This window comes from Silene latifolia, unplaced genomic scaffold, assembly GCF_048544455.1.
Source record: "Silene latifolia isolate original U9 population unplaced genomic scaffold, ASM4854445v1 scaffold_416, whole genome shotgun sequence".
Taxonomy (NCBI): Eukaryota; Viridiplantae; Streptophyta; class Magnoliopsida; order Caryophyllales; family Caryophyllaceae; genus Silene; species Silene latifolia.
Window position 1 is genome coordinate 67,447 of NW_027413339.1, and position 20,194 is coordinate 87,640.

The window sequence follows — 20,194 nt, forward strand, 5'->3', positions numbered from 1 at the left end:
CCTGTTTTGTACTTAGCAGATTATAATTAGCCGAAGCAGATTGGTCAAACCAATTACAAATGACAGATTCGATTAGCATGTTTGACTAGTATATTACGATTAGCAGATTTATTATAAGTGTTTGGTAATTAGCGGGTTTAGGTTAATAGATTGTTGTATATATGTTTAAATTATAGACAGATTTATTTTATACAATCTACTAATATGAATATGTTGGTGGGAGCAGTATATTGGAGAACAGTAGATTAGAGCTCAATCTACCGTTTTAATATGTCATTTACCAAACACGTAAGCCTTGAATATACTAAAATTTTATCAATCTATTGTAAAAAAAAAAAAGGGTTATTTCACGGGAATAATCCAAATTAAGTCCTATCTTCTCATATTAATCCAACCTAATGTTTAAATGAGAAAAATCCGAACTTTGACATCATTTAACTTGTACTAAACCGATCCCATAATTTACTTGATATCACAGGTTTCCCAACAGGTGACTATGTAGAGTCTATTTCTTTTCTATTTTTTTCTGGTTTTTCCCCTTGTTTGCTGATCTTCATCTTCTTAAATTAGTGAGCTTCCCCAAATTTCATCAAAATCCAGAATAATCAGTATTCCAAGCATCTTAGAAAGGAGAGAAATGAAAGTGATCCTAACAATATCATAATTGGGGTGGTCTTTTGCGAAGTCCGTGTTAGTTTTGCACCTAATATATTGCTGCTACTCTATATAAATGTAATGATCAGCAACATGTAGGCAAGGGTGGTTTAGTGACAACAAAACACCATTGTCCCCATCTTCACCATTCAGAGACTAAACTACCTGTACGTCGGCATTTTCTGGTCATCGACTTCTCCGATCCATCCACATTTCAGCTGCCGCGATCAACTAAAACCACCAATCACTGTATTTGCCGCCGTTCAATCAATCGCCCCGCCTCAACATAACCACAAGCGAAATTTTTCGTCAAATATTAACTTTTTTTGTAGATCTGGGATTTAAAGTATCGATTTTTCAATAATTATAAAACCTTTTCTGTTCGGAGGAAGAGATGCGTGACTGGAAAATGGTAGTGAGTTTGAGAGTGGGAAGAGGAGAGGGGTTCCACAGCTTAGTCGTGGCTGGGTTGCATTAATGGAGGCTTTGGGTTTTTGGTGCTTTACTTTTACAGTAGAAAGAAGAAAAAGAAGACATGGGGTGTGTAAAAGGAAGGCAAAGGCAATCATATTCTTAAGGCAACCGGTTGTATAGGTAGGAGGTCACCTAGTCTAATTTGAGAGGAACATGGTTAAAGATAGGATTATTATAAGTTAAAATGATGTTCAGATTATAATGAAAAGGAGAGTCTTAGTTTGAATTATTCATGTGAAATAACCAAAAAAAAAAAAAGGCCACCATTAGTGGTGTCACCCGCTCCTCAGTCCTCCCCTCGCTTCATCTCTAGATTTCGGGTGTTAAGGCTTCACAATTACTACCTTAATTTCATTATTTTTTGTTGCTTTACAAACTCATTAGCCTGCCGCCAAAATACACAAATGTCGTTTCAAGGCAAGAAACTCATCAATGACCCCCATCGTTAGTTTCTTACTCTTCTCTTCATTTGCTATTGCTTCTTCCTTACTTCTTTCACTTTACCCTATTTTTTTATGTACTATGATCGGATGTCGGTTTTTATTTGCTAAATTTCTCAAAGTACGTATGTAAAGACATTAATTTGCAAAACGATTGTAATAAATGCAATTCTAGTACGCTACTATTGTTGAATTTTATTAGTTCCTCCATCCGGATCATTTGTTTGCCTTTGATTAAAGACATTAGAATAGGATCACTGTAATTTAATAAGGTTAAATCACAGATGTAGTGACAGAGTTCATTGAAGGCCTGGTGGAAACTTATCCAGGGTTGCAGTACTTGGACGGATTTCCAGAGGTCAGCTTCATTTTTGCAGACCACATAGCATTCTTTATTTTGCCCTTTTCATTATTTACTGATTACTCGTTACTGATGATGTGTCTTTCTCATTTTGTTCGTATAGGTTAAGGTTGTTTTGCGTGCTGATGTTTCAAGTTCAACTTACGATAAAGTTGCTGTTATATCAGGTCTCAACTTCCTACTTACTAAACAATTCATGACCATCTTTGATAGAACTTTATTCTAGGGTTAAGTGGGGGCTTTCGAGGCACTAGGGTAATGCTGTCATTTTTGTTGGATTCTGTTTCTTTTATGTTTTCTGCCACAGTAGCTAAGATCCATGTACACCTCTAGAAGCTTCTTTGATGCTTCCGATGATCACATGTTTAGTATGTTTCTCTATATTGGCGGGAGTTGGAATCATGCATTATAGCACTAATATGCTATATTCAGGAGGAGGCAGTGGACACGAGCCAGCTCATGCTGGATTTGTTGGTGAAGGAATGCTGTCTGCTGCAATATGTGGGGATGTCTTTGCCTCTCCACCAGTTGATTCAATTTTAGCTGTATCTTCTTTCCCTGTTTCCCTTTTTTCTAAGCCATTGGTTAAAACGTAGTACGTTGCTCAGCTTATGCTCATCTTGAACGGCGAAATATTTCCAGGGCATCCGAGCTGTGACTGGGGCCAAGGGCTGTCTCTTAATTGTCAAGGTACTTGCACTTAATACTATAAGGGGTTGCTTGGTTGGGGGTACTTATTACCATAGTAAAGCTCAAAACAAAAGGAGAGGATAGGAAGCTGATAGTGGTGAAGGGTGGATGAAGGGGTAGATTACTCCTTTTGTCCCCATTTTTTACCTTTTTTTTTTTCAGGGGGTATTTTTTTTTAAGATAAATGAGATGAACGATGGGAGAGTGCAGTGACTTGCAGTTTGGTGTGAAGAAATATATGACCAAATTTCATCAAACTTGCACAATAGAATCCCATGCAAACATTAGTATGTCACTAGGAGTAATGATATTTCAATTGCAAGGCCTATGAGTGAACTTCATAACTAAGGCAGTTGTATAATATTCTTTACATTGTGGAAAGCAACAAAAACCGGCCGTTTTTCTGATCGGTTGACTTGTTGACATTGCTTTGGATTGAGATTCCCAACACTTTTGTCTGTATCTATAATAGAGCCCTTCGTTTGCCTGATTTGTTTCATTCTTAATCTTTGTTTTATATTTAATTTTTCTCCTTTTTTGAAAATGGCCGCTCGTTTTAGACCTTCAGTACAACTTCATTGCTTTTAAGTCTCAAATATTGTGTTTTGTCGACTGTTGGTGATAACCAATGTGATAATATTAACTGCACTGCTTGATTTATAAAATGGTTCTCAACAGAATTATACTGGGGATCGCCTTAACTTTGGTCTAGCAGCTGAACAAGCAAAATCAGAAGGTTATAATGTTGAGGTATGCGACATAATGTCTCCTTACCCATGATATCCGATTCCTTATGACAATTATTAACCAAGATTGCTTTTGCCCTGCAGATGGTCATAGTTGGGGATGATTGTGCTTTACCACCACCTAGAGGGATAGCTGGACGTCGAGGCTTGGCAGGAACAATTTTGGTCCACAAGGTCCCTTCTTTATTTCTCTCTTTTGGTTTACTCTTACTTAATTTCTTCCCTGTTTGAGCTAGACCAATAATCCTTTTGCTTTTCCACTTCTACAATTTTTCGTATGTATTACTCCCTTCATCTCAACCATTTGTGTACCTTTGATTAAAATACCCCTCACAAAGAATGAAAAAGGTAAACAAATGATTGAGACGGAGGGAGTAATTTCTAAAGAGGAGTCCAACAAAATTGCCTCATTCGTACGTGCTTTAACTGCTTTTTATTTGCAATACGGTCTTAGTATAGTGTCTACCATATATGGAGTAAATTTTAAACAAGTGACATGATTTAATCTTCTTAAGCCGATTCGTGATTCACTGGGGGTTGTGTGGATCCAGTAACCGTGGACTCCAATAGTGTCAAAACAAAATCCTTGTATTGTAGATTCACTACTGCAAGTATCCAAATTATTGCTTAAAAGGTATGCATTTAAATGCCCTTTCTGGATGACACTCCAATTTTTGTCCTGGGTCTCGAAGTCATCATTGCCAGTAGTTAGAAGTTTGACCAAAATGTTGTTGCAAAGGCAGTTCGATGTAAGAAGTCCACCTCTATGATATGGCTTTCAAATTGCTGTTTTTGACCTTTTCACACCTAGTTAGCTTAGTGCTTAGTGTCTGAGGTTGATGTACCTAATGTATGTAAGCTCTATGTGTCTTTTACAAGTATCCCAAGAGGTATCTTTTGAAAGTACAAAATTTAAAATTATCTATCCCTGTTTAACCATAATTTTTGCTGCTCTTCCGCAAGTGAAGAAGTAGGTTTCTGAATCTTCTTACATATATATATATATATGTAAAAGAAGCAATGATCTAATTTGTTTTCTTTACCACACTTTAATTGCAGCAGAAGTGATAACTCAGCATTTTCCTTGCATATCTGAATGTTAGAGTCTTAGGTGGAGGACATGATAAATTAGTCTTTGATGGAAGATGCATGTCATGCATCTACACTGTATAAGATTTTTTTTTTTTTTTTTTTTTTTTTTTTTTTTTTTTTTTTGTGAGAAGAAGCGGGTAAGAAGCCCAAAATACACGAAAAGGAAAAAACTCAAACAGAAAAAACAGAAACGAAACTATGACAACAAACAAAGTAAAAACTACGTCAAATTAAGCGGAACCATCCGGGGCCAAGAAACACCACCAACGTCTTGCTGCATCAAACGGAATAGCTTGTCTGGTGTATTAGAGTGCTCATTTACCACCAAACGCTGATCTTGTACAACCCCGAGATTAGCCAACCAATCCGCGCATGAATTAGCTTCCCGAAATATGTGACATATGTTAACCTGCCACGGTGTATCCCGTATAAAAGACTGACAAATACGAATCAAATGAGAGTGAGCAGTCGGGATCAGTGGCTCATCCTCCATAACATTCGTCACAACTTTAGAATCCATTTGTATGATCAATTGAGTGACTGGTCGCTCCATAGCAATCATTAAACCTCTTCGTAAAGCCATCAATTCCGCTCTAGTAACTGTAGCTATTCCCAACTTCTCTGCAAACGCCCACACCAACTGTCCCGCCGAGTTTCTAAGAACACCCCCTGCACCCGAGGGTCCAGTAACCGTAGCTATGCCCTGTACTGAATAATTGGAAAAAAATATGAAAATTAGTCAAACAGAAAAATTCTTTTCAAAGCAAATTTAGAGATAACATTTTTCTTAGTAAATGCAACGGATTCGTTGTTATAAGCATTTTCGGACTGAGTTCTGTACTTTTGTACCTTTTCTGTAAAACAACAATATAACTCCAACGCCTCAAGAGGTCCCATAAACCGTGGAATGGCGTCGCATGTACCCAGCCTTACCCTTGTGTTAGCAACATAATAGTTTGTTTCTAGATGGCTCATGAAGAAGATTGTGTGAAGGATTACATTGAATGACTGCAACTTCGCAACTAGAAGAAGTGCAAGTGAGTCATTGTACTTTATTCTATCTTAATCCGAAACAAAAATAACGTGTCTTTGGCTCATTTAGCAGCAACAAATTTTATTTCCTTAAGTTACCGTCATCATGATTCATGAGCAATTTAGGTAGCTCGTCTTGGGTTTACTGCTGGCTAATGTTCTTTTTAGGCTACTTGTTTGCTCTTTGGACCTGACAACGCAATCAAATACTGTAACAAGTATTGGCAAATTTCTCGTAATTAAGGTTGAAAATAAGGTGGATGTATAAAAGCCGGTAGCACAAACATGATCAAAAGTCAAAGCCCTCAAGACTTATGCCATTGTCGTGTATGTTGCCCTATTTTTATGCGTATTTAAATGTTTTTCCTTAGGTTGCTGGAGCTTTAGCTGCTGCTGGCTGCTCTCTGACTGAAGTTACAGCTGAAGCTAGAAGGGCAACTGGGATGATAGGAACTATGGGTGTGGCATTATCTGTGTGCACCCTCCCTGGTCAAGCTACATCTGATCGGTTGGGACCTGGAAAGATGGAACTTGGTCTTGGAATTGTAAGCAAATGCATGTGTTAAGTTGCTCCGATTTATTAGGATCTGCAAATTAATTACTCCGTTTCATTTTGCTTTCTTCGCCATGTTTTGAGTATTTTGAGTTTATACTATGGGACTGAATTCATTGGCTTGTAATCACAGGTTAAGGAGAATCTGTCTGTTTTTGTTACTCGCTTACTCCCTGCACAGGCTCCATCGCACTATAATCTTCTCACTTTCCATTTTTAGTTGTCCCAATATAATCTTCTCATTTTCTTTTTTGAATGTTACTTTATCTTCTCTCTCTCCTCTTTAGTTACCACCTCTCTGTATTTTTTCATTAGTTTACTATAAATATTGGTTTCTGCATAAAACACAACTAAGAGATAAAATTGAGGTGGTGGGATTACTATGTATTGGCGATTTCTGCTATTGATGGGTATTCCAATGATCAAACCTGTGTTGGTTACTTGGTTTTATATTTGCTCTCAAGTTGTATGTAGTTGTGAAGGATCAAGGGAACAGAGCCGACTTTCGTTTGCACTTTGTATGCAGCATATTTACTAAGCTAGATTTCAATTTTTCAGCACGGAGAACCAGGTGCTGCTGTGGCTGATTTGCAACCTGTGGATGTGGTTGTAGCTCATGTTCTTACGGAAATTTTATCACTGGTTAGTCTCAGACTGTGAAACTCTTAATGCTCTAACTTTCCCTTGTAGTGATGCCAATGGATACTTAACTCTTAATACTGCCTACTAAACTTAACTTCTTTAAGTTACATTAAGCTTATGTTGTTGTAATATTACATGTTAAACGTCATTAAGTTAAAAGGGTGTTTTAGAGAGCATTTACATTAATAGCTAAGGGAAGTTTAAAGTCATTTAAGTTGTATAAGTATGCTTATGTACAATGAGTTATATTGTGTATTCTTGTGCTCTCATTGAGAGCTATAAGGTCTCACCATATGAGAGTGGTTCTCCTCACAATTATTTAAATGATCAATATTGGTGACTTTTAGGTCCAAGATACCTCTGTTGCCCAAATTCTAACAGGAGGATATCTTTCATAACTAGAATGTACATTGGGGAAGATAACTCTTTTAAAAAAGTTAATTCTCTAGTCTCTACAACACTTTGTGGTCCTAGCGTCTATCACCACAAGAGAGTGATATCAGACTCTGCCTTGGCATTAGGAGTGTTACATCTTCAATTGTAAATGGATAGTCATATTTGAAGTTAGTTCTCCTACCCACCGAAGCCCAAAAGTCTAATATCTAAATTTCTCTCTCTTCTCGGGAGTTAGCTCTTGACCCCATGAAGAAAATAATTTGACATGCCTAAGGCAAGAGGTTAAGAGGCGAATTTTGTGTCCATCTTCCCACTGGAATTTTTTTACAACTTATTAATATAGACATAGTAAAACTATAAATGTAGCTATTATATACTTCCTCCATTTTTTTATCTGCTCATTTCTCTATTATATGTGAGGAATATTATATTGAAATGAGAAGATAAAAAGAAAACGGAGGAAATATATAAGAAAATGAGAAGCGATTAATATTTTAAAGAGCTTACCCGTGTGAAGAAATATCTGTTTTCTTTGTAATTGATTATTCACCGACTTTACCTAATTAACTCTAATCTCCCTTCCTTGTTTAAATTACGAGGGTGCTGGTTAAATTGAAAAAGTTATGAGGGCTTTTTTGTTGGTGTGGTGTTATGGTTGTAAGAGAGAAAATTTTGTTGGCGAGAATGCCGTGTTTAGAAAAACATTCAAAGGACTGTGAAATTCACTTACTGCCATGCACTTTAAAAATGCTCAGTAAGCCCTCCAAAATTGTCACAGTTTAAGGAAATCAAGAGCATCGGGGTAATATTGTTCTACAAAGATCTTGCATTATATTATACATGTTCTCATATTTGTCTTCTCATTCACAGGAGACGAATTATGTGCCAATTACACGAGGAAATAATGTAGTTATAATGATCAATGGGTAGGTTGGTAGCCTTTATTTATGCTTTTGTATAAACGCATGCTCTTGTTAGTTTTTGTATATTTTTTGTATATTGCTATGTAGTTACGAGGAACACTGAGTGTGGTCTTGTTTGTTGTGTCACAGGTTAGGCTGCACCCCTTTGATGGAATTAATGATTATTGCAGGAAAAGCTGTTCCTAGATTGCAATTGGAGCATGGACTAGCTGTTGATAGAGTTTACACAGGGTCCTTCATGACTTCCCTAGACATGGCTGGTATGTCGAACAATCCTGGAAGCACTTTTTGGTGCATGTTTCATTAGGAGGAGCTATAGTCGTAAGCTGTGCAATATTTTCAGCATTCTCAGTTAGTCAGTTACCATCATGGAAGTTGATTATGCAGATAACCATTATGATCTCCAACCTGTTTTAATGTTTGCCAGGATTTTCAATTACTGTCATGAAAGTTGATGAAGTGATTCTGCAATGCCTGGATGCTCCAACCAAGGCCCCTGCATGGCCTGTTGGTGTTGATGGTATGTATTGAGGATAATGTGGCAAAGATAATAATATAATAAAACTACAAGGAATAAAAGTATGGGAATTGCATAGTAATACGTTTTGTTAGATGCACATCATCAACAAGGCACAATGAAGAAGTTTTGCTAACACCTTGCTCCGCCTTGAGCTTTAGCGCACACCAACCAGGCGCGCTTTATAACCTAAGCCTGCCCTCTTTAAAATCTTAGAAGATATTGTTGCACAATATTTTATTTTGTAAATACTAATTTGTTTACAAAAACAATGTTCCTCGTCCGAGTTTACAAAAATGTGCACTCAAATCCTAGGGCAGTCTATGCACCCTTAAGTGCGTCATGTAGATAGTGTTGCACAAAATTTTATTCTTTTAAGTAATTTGTTTATAAAAACAATGTTCCTCGTCCGAGTTTACAAAAATGTGCACTCGAATCCTAAGGTAGTCGATGCGCCCCTAAGTGCGTCATGTAGATAAGCCGCATATAACTAGACCTGGCAATGACCTGACCAGAATGACCCAACCTGGTACCCAAAACTAAGGACCCGATTTTGACTCGTAACCTGAATTGACCCTATCAATATGACCCAACCCGATTTTCTGTAATTGTACACTTGTACATGGTCTATTACCCATAACTAACTTGATAATAATAGACCTGAAAATGATCCAAATCCGAATTGAGCGACCCGACCCGACTCTACATGAATTCTGCTAAATCCGAAAATGACCCGATCCGGTTGACCCGTTTGCCAGGTCTACATATTATGAGACGCGGTATATATTATGCAATTTCCGTAGTTTCTTTTCATGTAGTTCTTTTATTACGGCCTTCCCTTTGCCACATTATCCCTAGCTTTTACAACTTTAGTCTTACCCCCTCATTAAAATCCATAACGGGTATTATTGCACAAAATTTTATTTCGAAACTACAATTTATTGCAAAAGACTATGCCTTTTGTGTCTAAGAGGAGCTCCCTTTGCCTCACAACTAGGTATCATCGCCTCAGTGTGCCTTGTGCCTTTTAAAAATCATCACCCCGTATCTATGACGTGCATGCCTTTGTTCATTACCCGTGCCTTGTTGTCACGGGCACTCCCCCTTGTGCGTTTTAAAACTAAGGTTGAGTGGGTAGTATTCTTACTAAACGTCGTCAACGGCCAAATGTGCCAAAAAGGTTGTTTAATTTGCATGTCATGGTCTCTTTTAGTGCAACTGTGCAAGTAAAAATTGATGATTGGAGCTTTGATATGAAGCTCATAACATTATGTTCACCTTATAGGTAAACGTCCGCCTGCAAAGATTCCTGTCCCAGTTCCACATTCTCCCTTTCAAAGGAAAGCCGAGGTGTGTAAAATCATGTTAATTAAAGCTTGCCATGGAATGGCGGCCATGTGGCATAAATTAAATTAGCGTAGGATAATGCATGGTGAATTAGTGCTCATTGCTTTTTCCCTATGCCATGAACAAGTAAGTTATCTGTGCCGCGGCTCTTTGTGCATGATATTAATACAAGTATTGAGTTGTGCTATGTGCAGAACAGGTTTGTGGAAACTTGGTCTTTGTATTGATATCATCACTATTTGCACAACAACTTTGAACTGCTATTACGCTTTTACCCAGACCCCACTAATCTGATCTCTTTTCAAAATAGCGCTCAAGAAAGAAAAAAAATAAGTGAAATGGGTCGAAATCAAAAATAATTAGCAACATGGTTTCCAGCAGAGACTATGGAACGGATTGAACGACCACTATGAATGGTGGTTTGAAAGTGAACCGTCACTGGCGGTTTTTGCACCAGGTGAACAATGCTTGGATTTCTTCTTAAAACATAGGTGCTGAATATAGCCACCTTTGCGAGTGGCGGCTTTATCATTTAATGGGACAAGAACCGCTGCTCGCCATGGTGGTTTTATGCTATAAATTTTGGCACTGTTCACCTATGTCCATTTAGTTTTGACTTTTGAGACTGTTCACCTAGTACAAAAATCGTCACTCTATGTGGTGGTTCGCTTTTCAAACGGCTATTTGTGATGGAGAAAATTTCTCCAGTTTCGAATTCCTTTTTATTTGTGTTTTATTCTTGATCCCCAAAGAAATTCATATTGCCATGCTTTGGAAACATTATTCTAAATAGTGTTAAAAGTGTTGGTGTTGTCAGCTGGTTACAGCATCTGATACCTGATTTCATATACTGATTTCTAGTTAAACGTATATTTTTAGAAAGAAAACCCTATTATCTAATTTTTAGTGCTCTCTTTATTGTGCAATCCTGACGTCTTTCATGAGCACGAGCGTACCTTTCGTCATGGCTATCTTCGTGGATGCCTGTGTCATGATAATACAAGGCTGCTGAATGACTTTTAATGTATCTTTTTTGAATAAATTCTATCAGCCTACGTCTTGTGTTCAGTTTCTCATCTGCTGCTGACATTTACTGTTGTTTTCTGTTCACCAGCTCTCAACTCGTCCAGAGCAGTTGAACAAGCAAGGACTCATTCTGGAGGCAGCTATTGAAGCAGCAGCTAGTGAATTGATTAGTCTTAGGGATAGCCTTAATGAATGGGATAGTAAAGTTGGTGATGGTGATTGTGGAACTACGGTTAGTACCTCTCTCCAGCTTTTCCAATTTGTTTATGATACAAAACGTGATCAAGCAGAGCCTGATGTTTTAAAGGTGTTTCAGATGGTTCGTGGTGCATCAGCAATGTTAGAAGACATGAAAAAATTGTAAGTTTCCATGTATGGTATATTTAACTATATAACTTGTCAATGACTAAAAAATAACTATATTTAGGCCAAGTTGGGTGAGAGTGTAAGCGTTTTGCATTCAAAAACGACCGAGAACATTCAATTCCCTTATAGGAGACCTTTGTTACTCGGACTCGGTTAAAGGTTTCTAATCCGGGTGTATGTCCAATTGTCGGGTTCCGCTATTTTTCGAAAAATTAGTATCTTTCTTGTCTTAAACTAAGTGTGCAAGAATCATACTTGTGTTCGAGTGTCGGACATGAGTGTTAAATGATAATCTAGAAAAATCTATTTACTAGAGATATTTAGATGATTACAATTTAGAGAAGTTTGATATCAACTGCGAACTGCCTATACTAATCCCAAAGTTGGTGAAATGGATGTTCCACCAACATAACCGCTATATAAATAGCCATGTAAGTCTTCTCATTTGATTGGATGAAATCAAGCAACAACAATAGCAATGGTGGGAATGTGGGACCTTCTATCGTCTCTCATAAGTCGTGGGCTTCCATAGAGTTTTCCTACTTCTGAGCATTAGCAATGGTGGGGTCTTACAGGAGGTTCTTAGCTAAGAACGAACTTTCCTTATTGTTGGTGGGTGTTTGTAGAGAGTTTGTTCATTAAGGTTCGGGCAGACAAACACGTTCATTTAAAGAAAATAAAATAGTGAAAGAAAAATGTTGGAGGGATAGGCAGTGAGAGGCACGGAGTAGCATTTGATGAGTGTGTAGCAAACATGAAATAAGAAAGAAATTGGAAGACTCTGCTTGAAAGTTTATGCTGCGATGAACGGGTGGACTGAATGGCTTTGATCATTATCTCGTCTATCAAGGCTGAAGGGTTTGTTGTGGGGATATAATAATTCTCTTACTCATTTTACTCTTTTGAGTGCTCAACTAAATCAGTAAATTGTAATATTGCTGCTACATGCTACTATTGTGCTAACGCTAGCATCCAAATTCCATAAATCATATATTTCTTGTTATTTTTGTCTACGGTTTTTCTGCTGAGGCCATAAACTTCTCACACTGAAATGATAAGTGGTTTATGAAGTATGTTCAAAAAGTCGCTTCAGTTTTGTTAGTGTTCCTTACTTCCATCTTTGCCATTGTTTTTTCCTCCATTGAATACTTGGCTTGTGTGATATGATTGGAATATGATTCAACATTAAAGTAATATGATTATAATATTCCTCTTAGCCTGTAGTATAAGTAAAGGTCCTTCGTACTCGTTACAACCAAGTTGAGCATAACATTATATCTTCTCCAATAGATGGTAAAATATCATCTAAAAGTTACTTGGACATTAGTCAAACTAATTATTCTAAATAGGTTTAATCCTATATATAAAATGTCCAATAGCTGGTAAAATATCTACAAAAGCTTGTAAGATAAATATCACCACGATAATCGCTCCTTGGAGCGCGACGGTCGAGTCGAGGATGATTTCGCGACACCGTGATTTTAAACCATGATTTATGCGACAAGATAAAGGGACTATTAGAAGCATATTCCCTAGATATGAAACATAATTCTAATCATATCATGCAAGCCTAACCATTCATTTATTCAACTACGCGTAACCATTATTTTATCATCTAAAAATTACTTGGACATTGTATGACTATTAGAGTGATCTTCTTGGACATTGTATGTCTATATTTTTACTTGTTTTCCTTAGGTCACTTATATTACTAAACAGCTTTCTGGTTGATGCCTATTAATTTTGTGTCAAGTCTGTCGCTGAATGTAATCAGTATTCATCTCATTGAGATTTATAGGGTTCAGTTATAGTATTATGTTTTATTTATAGTTTTGTGAATAATCTGACACATATTACCATAATTCCAGCTATCCCTTGAATGATGTCCTGGAGACAATAAAGGAAATTGGATTTTCTGTCAGAAAGGTTATGGGAGGAACAAGTGGTATTATGTATGACAATCTCCCCTTCTTACCTTCATAACCTTCTCGACACCTTTGTGTATCCATGTTACGTAAAAATTGTGTTCATTTCCACCATCTATTAAATAAAAAGTTCTCATTCCTGAACAGATATGACATACTCTTTAATGCTGCATATGCCAGCTTGAAGACAACTAGCCAGGGAACAATTACGTCTAAGGAATGTAAGATTATGTTATGATTGAGATATGTCAATCTTTGTCATGACTTCTCCTAACCCCTATTATATGTAGGGGCGTCTGCACTTGAGGCTGCTATCGCAGCTGTGAGCAAGTATGGTGGGGCTCAGGCAGGCTATCGGACACTATTAGATGCCCTGATTCCAGCATCTGAAGTTCTTCGTGAGGTTGGTTGGTTATGATTTTTTTTAGGGTTATTTTACAAGAATAATCCAAACAATTGGCCACCTTCTCAAAATACTCCTGAACTTTAATTTAACTCAGAATAGACCATACTATTGTCACCCTCTTCTTGTATTACATTCGGTAACCGGCTACCTGTTTAGCCAAGTCACACTCCTTCATTCCCCTTACAAAACCACCCATAAATCACCTTACCCTTATCATCACTATATGACCAACACCACAACCGCCACCATCCACCTTAACCATTTATGCCCAAATCACAATGCCCAAATTCCCAAATCACAGAGAGAATCTCCACATTAACCGACTATCTATTGTATTTGATTATTTCTGCTCAAATATTCGTTAAATTACGAAGGTAACACTAGTTAGAACAAGGATTTTAGGTTTGATTATGGATTTGTTATTGTTTTGGGGCGTACTTCATGATTCAGTAGGTCAATTTGCTCAAAGTTTAGTTGCCTGTGGTGTGGTATAGGATAATGGTGACAAATGAGTTATGATTATGAGCTTAGTTTATGAAATCATTGAATGATTCATTTTATAGAAAGACACCTAATTTTAGGTTTGATTTGAAGCATTGGCTAAATGGAGCACCAATTGACAATACACCCATATTTTCTAGAGAAAAGCATACTATTTTCTTGAGTAATATATTGTTGTTCTCGCTTCCTCATCGTATCAATATACGTCACTTGACTAATGTGAATGATGGTTGTCGTCGGCTAACTTAATTGTCTTCTTTTTCATGAATTAAAGTTGGGTATGCTATGGATTATAGATGACTAAGGAGGAAGATGCCAATGGTAGCAATGTAGCATAACTAACAATTAAGAGGTCGGAGAGAGATAAACATTTTATCCTATTTAATTTCCTTTTAACCGTCACGGGCCCACCTAAATTTTGCAAAAATCACACATTCATTGACATTGACGGCAAAGTTGACGGAGTTGATCTTAGAGGTCCTTAACTGTATAATTTGATAGTTCAATCCCTTAACCGTAAAAAACTGTAAAGTTTAGACCCTTATCTTACCTTTAACTCCTCACCAAGACACCAACAGTCACCTTTTGAAGCATATAAACAATCACATCGAGGCTTTGAAGAAGGTGAAATGGTGGGAAAATAGGTGCACAAGGTTGAGGAATACTGGCAATCTAGTGAGAGCCCTGAGAGGTTGATGAAAGGTGAAAGTGGTTGGTGATGAAAAATGTTAAAAGGAGGAGGAAAGAGGTTAAAAAAACAAAAAAAAAAAGTCACCGGATGATTTACCTGCTTTCATAAGTCAAGAATGACGTAAGTGCAATATGAGTGAAATATGGCAATAACTTGGTTTATTTTGAGTTAAATTATAGTTTGGATTATTATGAGAATACGGCTAATAGTTTGGATTATTCCTGTCAAATAACCCTTTTTTTATCGATTAATTAATCCTTTAAAATCCTATTGTTTGGCTTTAAATTATGATGAAATAAAGAAAATTAGTTTCCTAAATTGGCTGCACATCTTTTAATTGTGAACTAACTGTCACTTGATGCAATTTACATTTTGGGACATTTGGAAATTGCCTCTCTGTGCAACAGTGCAGGGGTAAATACATTTGACCCCCTCACCTCGCCAGTTGCGGAAGTCCTTGAGGCATTGGGGTAATGTTGAATTTGTTAGTGGTGTTTATCCCTATTGTATATAGTGGTTTACTATCATACGCAGAGGTTAAATGCTGAGGATGATCCCTTGGATGCATTTGTGAAGTCATCTGAAGCGGCATTGAGTGGTGCAGAGTCTACTAAGCACATGCAGGCGCTGGTACGTTTTATGTATTCATTCTTTTCGTGTGAACTAGCGACTAACACCTTTTAATCTAATAACAACTGGTGGTGATTGGACTTCTGGCTTTTTCTGTGGGTTGGATGCTGATTCTTGTTAAGCAATATGACTATAATTTAATGAACTTCTCAAATCGCACTTGCATCCCCACAACACATCCCCCCCCCACCACCACCACCACCACCACCACCACCACCACGATCCACATACAGCTTACAAACAAAAGGATAGATCGTGGTGTTAGGTGGGTTATAGGAAGATAAATTCTCTCTATGAGTCTTAAGCACAGGAGTATGAATAGAACCGGTAAAAAGTTGGGATACAACAACCACAACAATAAAGCCTTAGTTTCAAAATGATTTGGGGTCTGAATCATCGCTTTGGGCATGAGCTGAATAGTGCTCATACACACATGCAAATAAAGAAAAGTTCTATACATACAAAAACTAAATGAAATGAACTAACTTTAAATTAAGAAGTTGAAAATAAGAGAGTAAGAAAATGTGAAGAACAAAAAATCAAGTGGTAGAAACTGGAAAGCTTTGAAAAAGTAAAGAAATGATAAAAAGTCGAAAATTAAATGGTTTTTTTTAATAAAAATAAACGTAGAGCAGAAATCCAAAAATCAATCTACATCCTCTACGTTATTCTTTCTCTCCACTTTGTCCTCTTCAATGTTTTTTTTTCCCTAATCCCCAACCAATTCATATTGTTCTCAATCAATATAATCCATGTTTGTTTGGGTCCCCTTAATTTGACAATCTTATCATTTCCCCATTTTCATGCCTCATAATCAGGGCCTCATATCACCATCTCACATGGCCAAACTACATGAAAACTCTTAGCCTTCTCCCGAACCACCTCGTTCCTCAACCTATGTTTTCTATCTTTCCTTGTATGGTCGGACATCTAGCTGAACGTTCATATTTGTGTTACACTCATCTTTTGTTACACCCATATTTTGCACATGACTCTGTTACATTGCCCAACACTTATTTCCATATAAGAGGTCATATAGGAGTGCATGCCTAATTGTAAAATAAGAGAGTAAGAAAATGTGAAGAACAAAAAATCAAGTGGTAGAAACTAGAAAGCTTTGAAAAAGTAAAGAAATGATAAAAAGTTGAAAATTAAATGGTTTTTTTTTAAATGAAAATAAACGTAGAGCAGAAATCCAAAAATCAATCTACATCCTCTACGTTATTCTTTCTCTCGACTTTGTCCTCTTCAATGTCTTTTTTATCCCCAACCAATTCATATTGTTCTCAATCAATCTAATCCATGTTTGTTTGGGTCCCCTTAATTTGACAATCTTATCATTTCCCCATTTTTCATGCCTCGTAATCAGGGCCTCATATCACCGTCTCACATGGCCAAACTACATGAGAACTCTTATCCTTCTCCCGAACCACCTTGTTCCTCAACCTATGTTTTCTATCTTTCCTTGTATAGTCGGACATCTAGCGGAACGTTCATATTTGTGTTACACTCATCTTTTGTTACACTCATATTTTGCACGACTCTGTTACATTGCCCAACACTTATTTCCATATAAGAGGTCGTATAGGAGTGCATGCCTAATTGTCGTGATATAGAATTTGACCCTTTACTTTATATGGTACACCTGAATCACATAGAAACCACATAAAAATTCTCTGCCAGTCCCACTTACATCATCCTACATTAATTCTATGTGCTACTCATCTCTTGGTGAAAGGGAGGGTTGTTATTCTCCTTACCCCTTGGCAGTCTTTTAGTGCTTTCCAGGACTGATTAGTTAACAAAATACTAGCGTCTAGATGAGGACAATGCATGCTAAGGTGATTGAAGTACAGATGTTGGAATATGAAGTCTCCAATCTTAGTGCAGATTGGGTTATTATAATAGTATGGTGGAAGGATCTCTTCTAGGATTAGCTACGGTCCTGATGAATGGATGGATATACCACTTTTGGAAGATGTAAAAGTATTGGTTATTAGCTTAGTGTTTGGCACTAGAAGTACTATGGATGGTAACTATTTTACTATTCTACAAAATGAGTGTGATGTAAAAAGATTTGTTTTACCAAGTGTCTATGTGTTCGTCATGAGCGGTTTGATGAGGTAGCCACCTGTTTTGGAGACTCAAATTTACACAAGGTCACCTTTTCAGTGGAAGTTCTGTCATGGGCATCGGTATCCCATATAATTGAATTGATGTTATTAGTCACTGCAATGCAAAGGGGATGGGGATATCGGATGTAAAGTAACTACTACCCAGCGTTGATAAAATAGAGGTGGGTAACAACTAACAAGAGATGCAAAAATATGTTTCAGAAACATTAAAAATTGGGAACCGAATTTGGGATGGGTTCTAGCTTAGAAAGACTGTATATTACGATGAACATGTTGATTGCTGCTGAAAGCTGTGTGAACTTGTGTAATATTGCAGGCTGGTCGTTCAACTTATATCTCCAGTGATATTCTAGCTTCCGTTCCAGATCCTGGTGCTATGGCTGCTGCTGCATGGTATAAAGCTGCAGCGATTGCCGTCAAGAACGTATGTCATGGCTCCACAGGCTGATTGATCTCTCTTGTCTCTCCTGCTTCTCTGTGCCCCATTTTTTATTGGCCTCAGAGCAGACTGAGTCTAATCCTGGCACGCTTTTTTGGTTGATTGATATCATGTTGTGGGAGTACATGTTAGAAATGTAGGATACTCCATTTCTTTCTTAGTTTCATCTTCGATTCGATTTTATAAGAAATAACTTTTAAGTTATAAATCTTGGGTGCTGATTTTCCCCGTACACATTTTACTCACCGTAGCCCGACATTTCTCACCTCAGTTTCTCTCTGTAATTTCTCTCTAATATGTTTTCTCTAATTGAAAAAAAAGGCAATGAGTAAAAAGAAAAAAAAAATCATAGACATTAGTCCATACATTGAAAATAACAAATCCAGCATGTACTATGTTGACCAACAACCACCACCAGAACTAATCGTATAGTTCTCTCGCTTGAGAGTTTCTCTCTATTGAGAGTTCCCCCATATAATATCCTTTCAAATTCCACAAAAATTACCCCACCTTTCCCAAATTTTCACGTCTCTGTCTTCACCGACTTAACCTTCAACTTGTTACCTTTTTCTTCACCTTTAAGCCTTAGGGTTGATTTTACATGCCTGAATTTCTCCTTGATTCTGTTGGGAAGGTTTATTGACCAACGCTTTTTAGGAGTAGATCGTACCTTTTTCTTCACCTTTAAGCCTTAGGGTTGATTTTACATATTATCTTGATTCTGTTGGGAAGGTTTAGAGACTTAATGGACAAGTGGTGGTTAGGGAAGGGTGCTGCTAATGGTCGACACTTTTACTAATTATTGTCGATATTTAATGTAAATTTCAATGTTTGCCCTCCATAACACTAGTCAATTTCCGTCTCACTAAAATTCGCTAAAAAAAAACAGCGGGTTTTGCAATTAACACAACTCAATTTTGTTTCACTAAAATCTCTCCAAAAAAAAAAAACGGTTTCTCAAAAAAAAAGAGCGGGTTTTGTAATTAACAACATGAACGAGAACGATTTTAACAACGATTTCAACAATGAAGCTAGTAACGAGGTGAGTTTATGATTTAATTTTGTTTCAAATTTATGTTTTATTAGCGATCGATTCCCGAATTAGGATAGATGCCTTGATTTCAGACGGAATTAGGATAGATTTGTTGACGGAATTAGTCAAAAATGGATACGAAAAAAAAAATATACGAAATGGGCTGGACGAAGAACTTTTTCGTCCAAACCCAGACCCGGTCAAAAAATTCCTTCGTCCAGTATGGGCCTTGGACGAAGGAACTTTTTGTCCGGTTCTGGGTTTGGGCGAAAAAATTCTTCGTCCAAGACCCATACTGGACGAAGGAACTTTTTGTCCGGGTCTGGGTTTGGACGAAAAAGTTTTTCGTCCAGCCCATTTCGTATATTTTATTTTTACTTATTTTTTCCGTCTTTTTTAGTTTTCGTACGTTGTATTATTTTTTTTTTTTAATTCTTTCCGACTCGTTTTGTTTTCGTATAAAATAATTAAAATAATTAATTATTATTAACTAATTTATCGAAATGCGTGCGCATGTGTATAATGATAATATCGGTGGCGACGGTATTGATTACTCTAATCATTTTATGACCTCTAAATTTTTTTCGTCAAGTATGGAAGGGCTTACTTGGGCATTTGATACCGGACTTAAACTCGGGTTTGGTATAAAAAAAAGTAAGCAACAAGAGAGTTGGTCGTCACACGAGTTTGAAACAGGATTATTTTGTTTGTCGGATGGGTGGAAGATGTCCCGTAAATAATGATGTCGATGCTTTAATGAGGGCTAACACGGTTAGCGCGTGGTGCAATTGCAAATTTCAAATGAAAGTTGTTGAAATACAAGAGAATAAGTGGAAGCTTGTCATGCTATCCGGGTTTCATAATCATGGTTTAACGTTGTATTGTGACGGCGATAGATACTTTGCAAAGTTTGATGAAGAAGAGTTGGCTTATATCGACGCCCAAGTTAGAGCTCACGTAAGACCGGCTATTATTAGTGCGGGTTTGCATCAGCGGAATCCTGAAAAGTCAAGACCTAATCGGCGACAAATCTACAATCGTTCTCAGAAAGTAAGGGCCGAGGAAAGAGATGGGAGAAACCCGGCACAATAGATGTTAGCACTTGCGGTTCAGCATAAGTACGTTCATTACTGGGTCACTGATCGGGAGACCGAGGAGCTAACCCACATGTTCAT

The 20,194-nt window shown here is 37.2% G+C and overlaps 1 protein-coding gene across 1 annotated transcript; it reads left to right on the forward strand.

The window, feature by feature from the left end:
• Window positions 1-755: 755 nt before the first annotated feature.
• LOC141639487 (putative 3,4-dihydroxy-2-butanone kinase) lies at window positions 756-18,194 on the forward strand. Its single transcript, XM_074448599.1, has 20 exons — window positions 756-1,572; window positions 1,853-1,926; window positions 2,033-2,096; window positions 2,362-2,474; window positions 2,572-2,619; window positions 3,298-3,369; window positions 3,450-3,539; window positions 5,861-6,034; window positions 6,601-6,684; window positions 7,951-8,006; window positions 8,133-8,263; window positions 8,431-8,523; window positions 9,806-9,870; window positions 10,982-11,125; window positions 11,210-11,253; window positions 13,128-13,211; window positions 13,332-13,405; window positions 13,475-13,587; window positions 15,317-15,412; window positions 17,864-18,194. Exons 1-20 carry the CDS (start codon window positions 1,533-1,535, stop codon window positions 17,993-17,995), a joined length of 1,791 nt encoding a protein of 596 aa, XP_074304700.1. The 5' UTR covers window positions 756-1,532; the 3' UTR covers window positions 17,996-18,194.
• The last annotated feature ends 2,000 nt before the right edge of the window (window positions 18,195-20,194 follow it).

Bases quoted from the DNA above. Each gene is read 5' to 3' on its own strand.
- LOC141639487 (XM_074448599.1), top strand. From the start codon at position 1,533: ATGTCGTTTCAAGGCAAGAAACTCATCAATGACCCCCATC. The intron at 2,475-2,571 runs GTATCTTCTTTC...AAATATTTCCAG, and splicing joins CAGTTGATTCAATTTTAGCT to GGCATCCGAGCTGTGACTGG. The intron at 11,126-11,209 runs GTTAGTACCTCT...AAGGTGTTTCAG, and splicing joins ATGGTGATTGTGGAACTACG to ATGGTTCGTGGTGCATCAGC.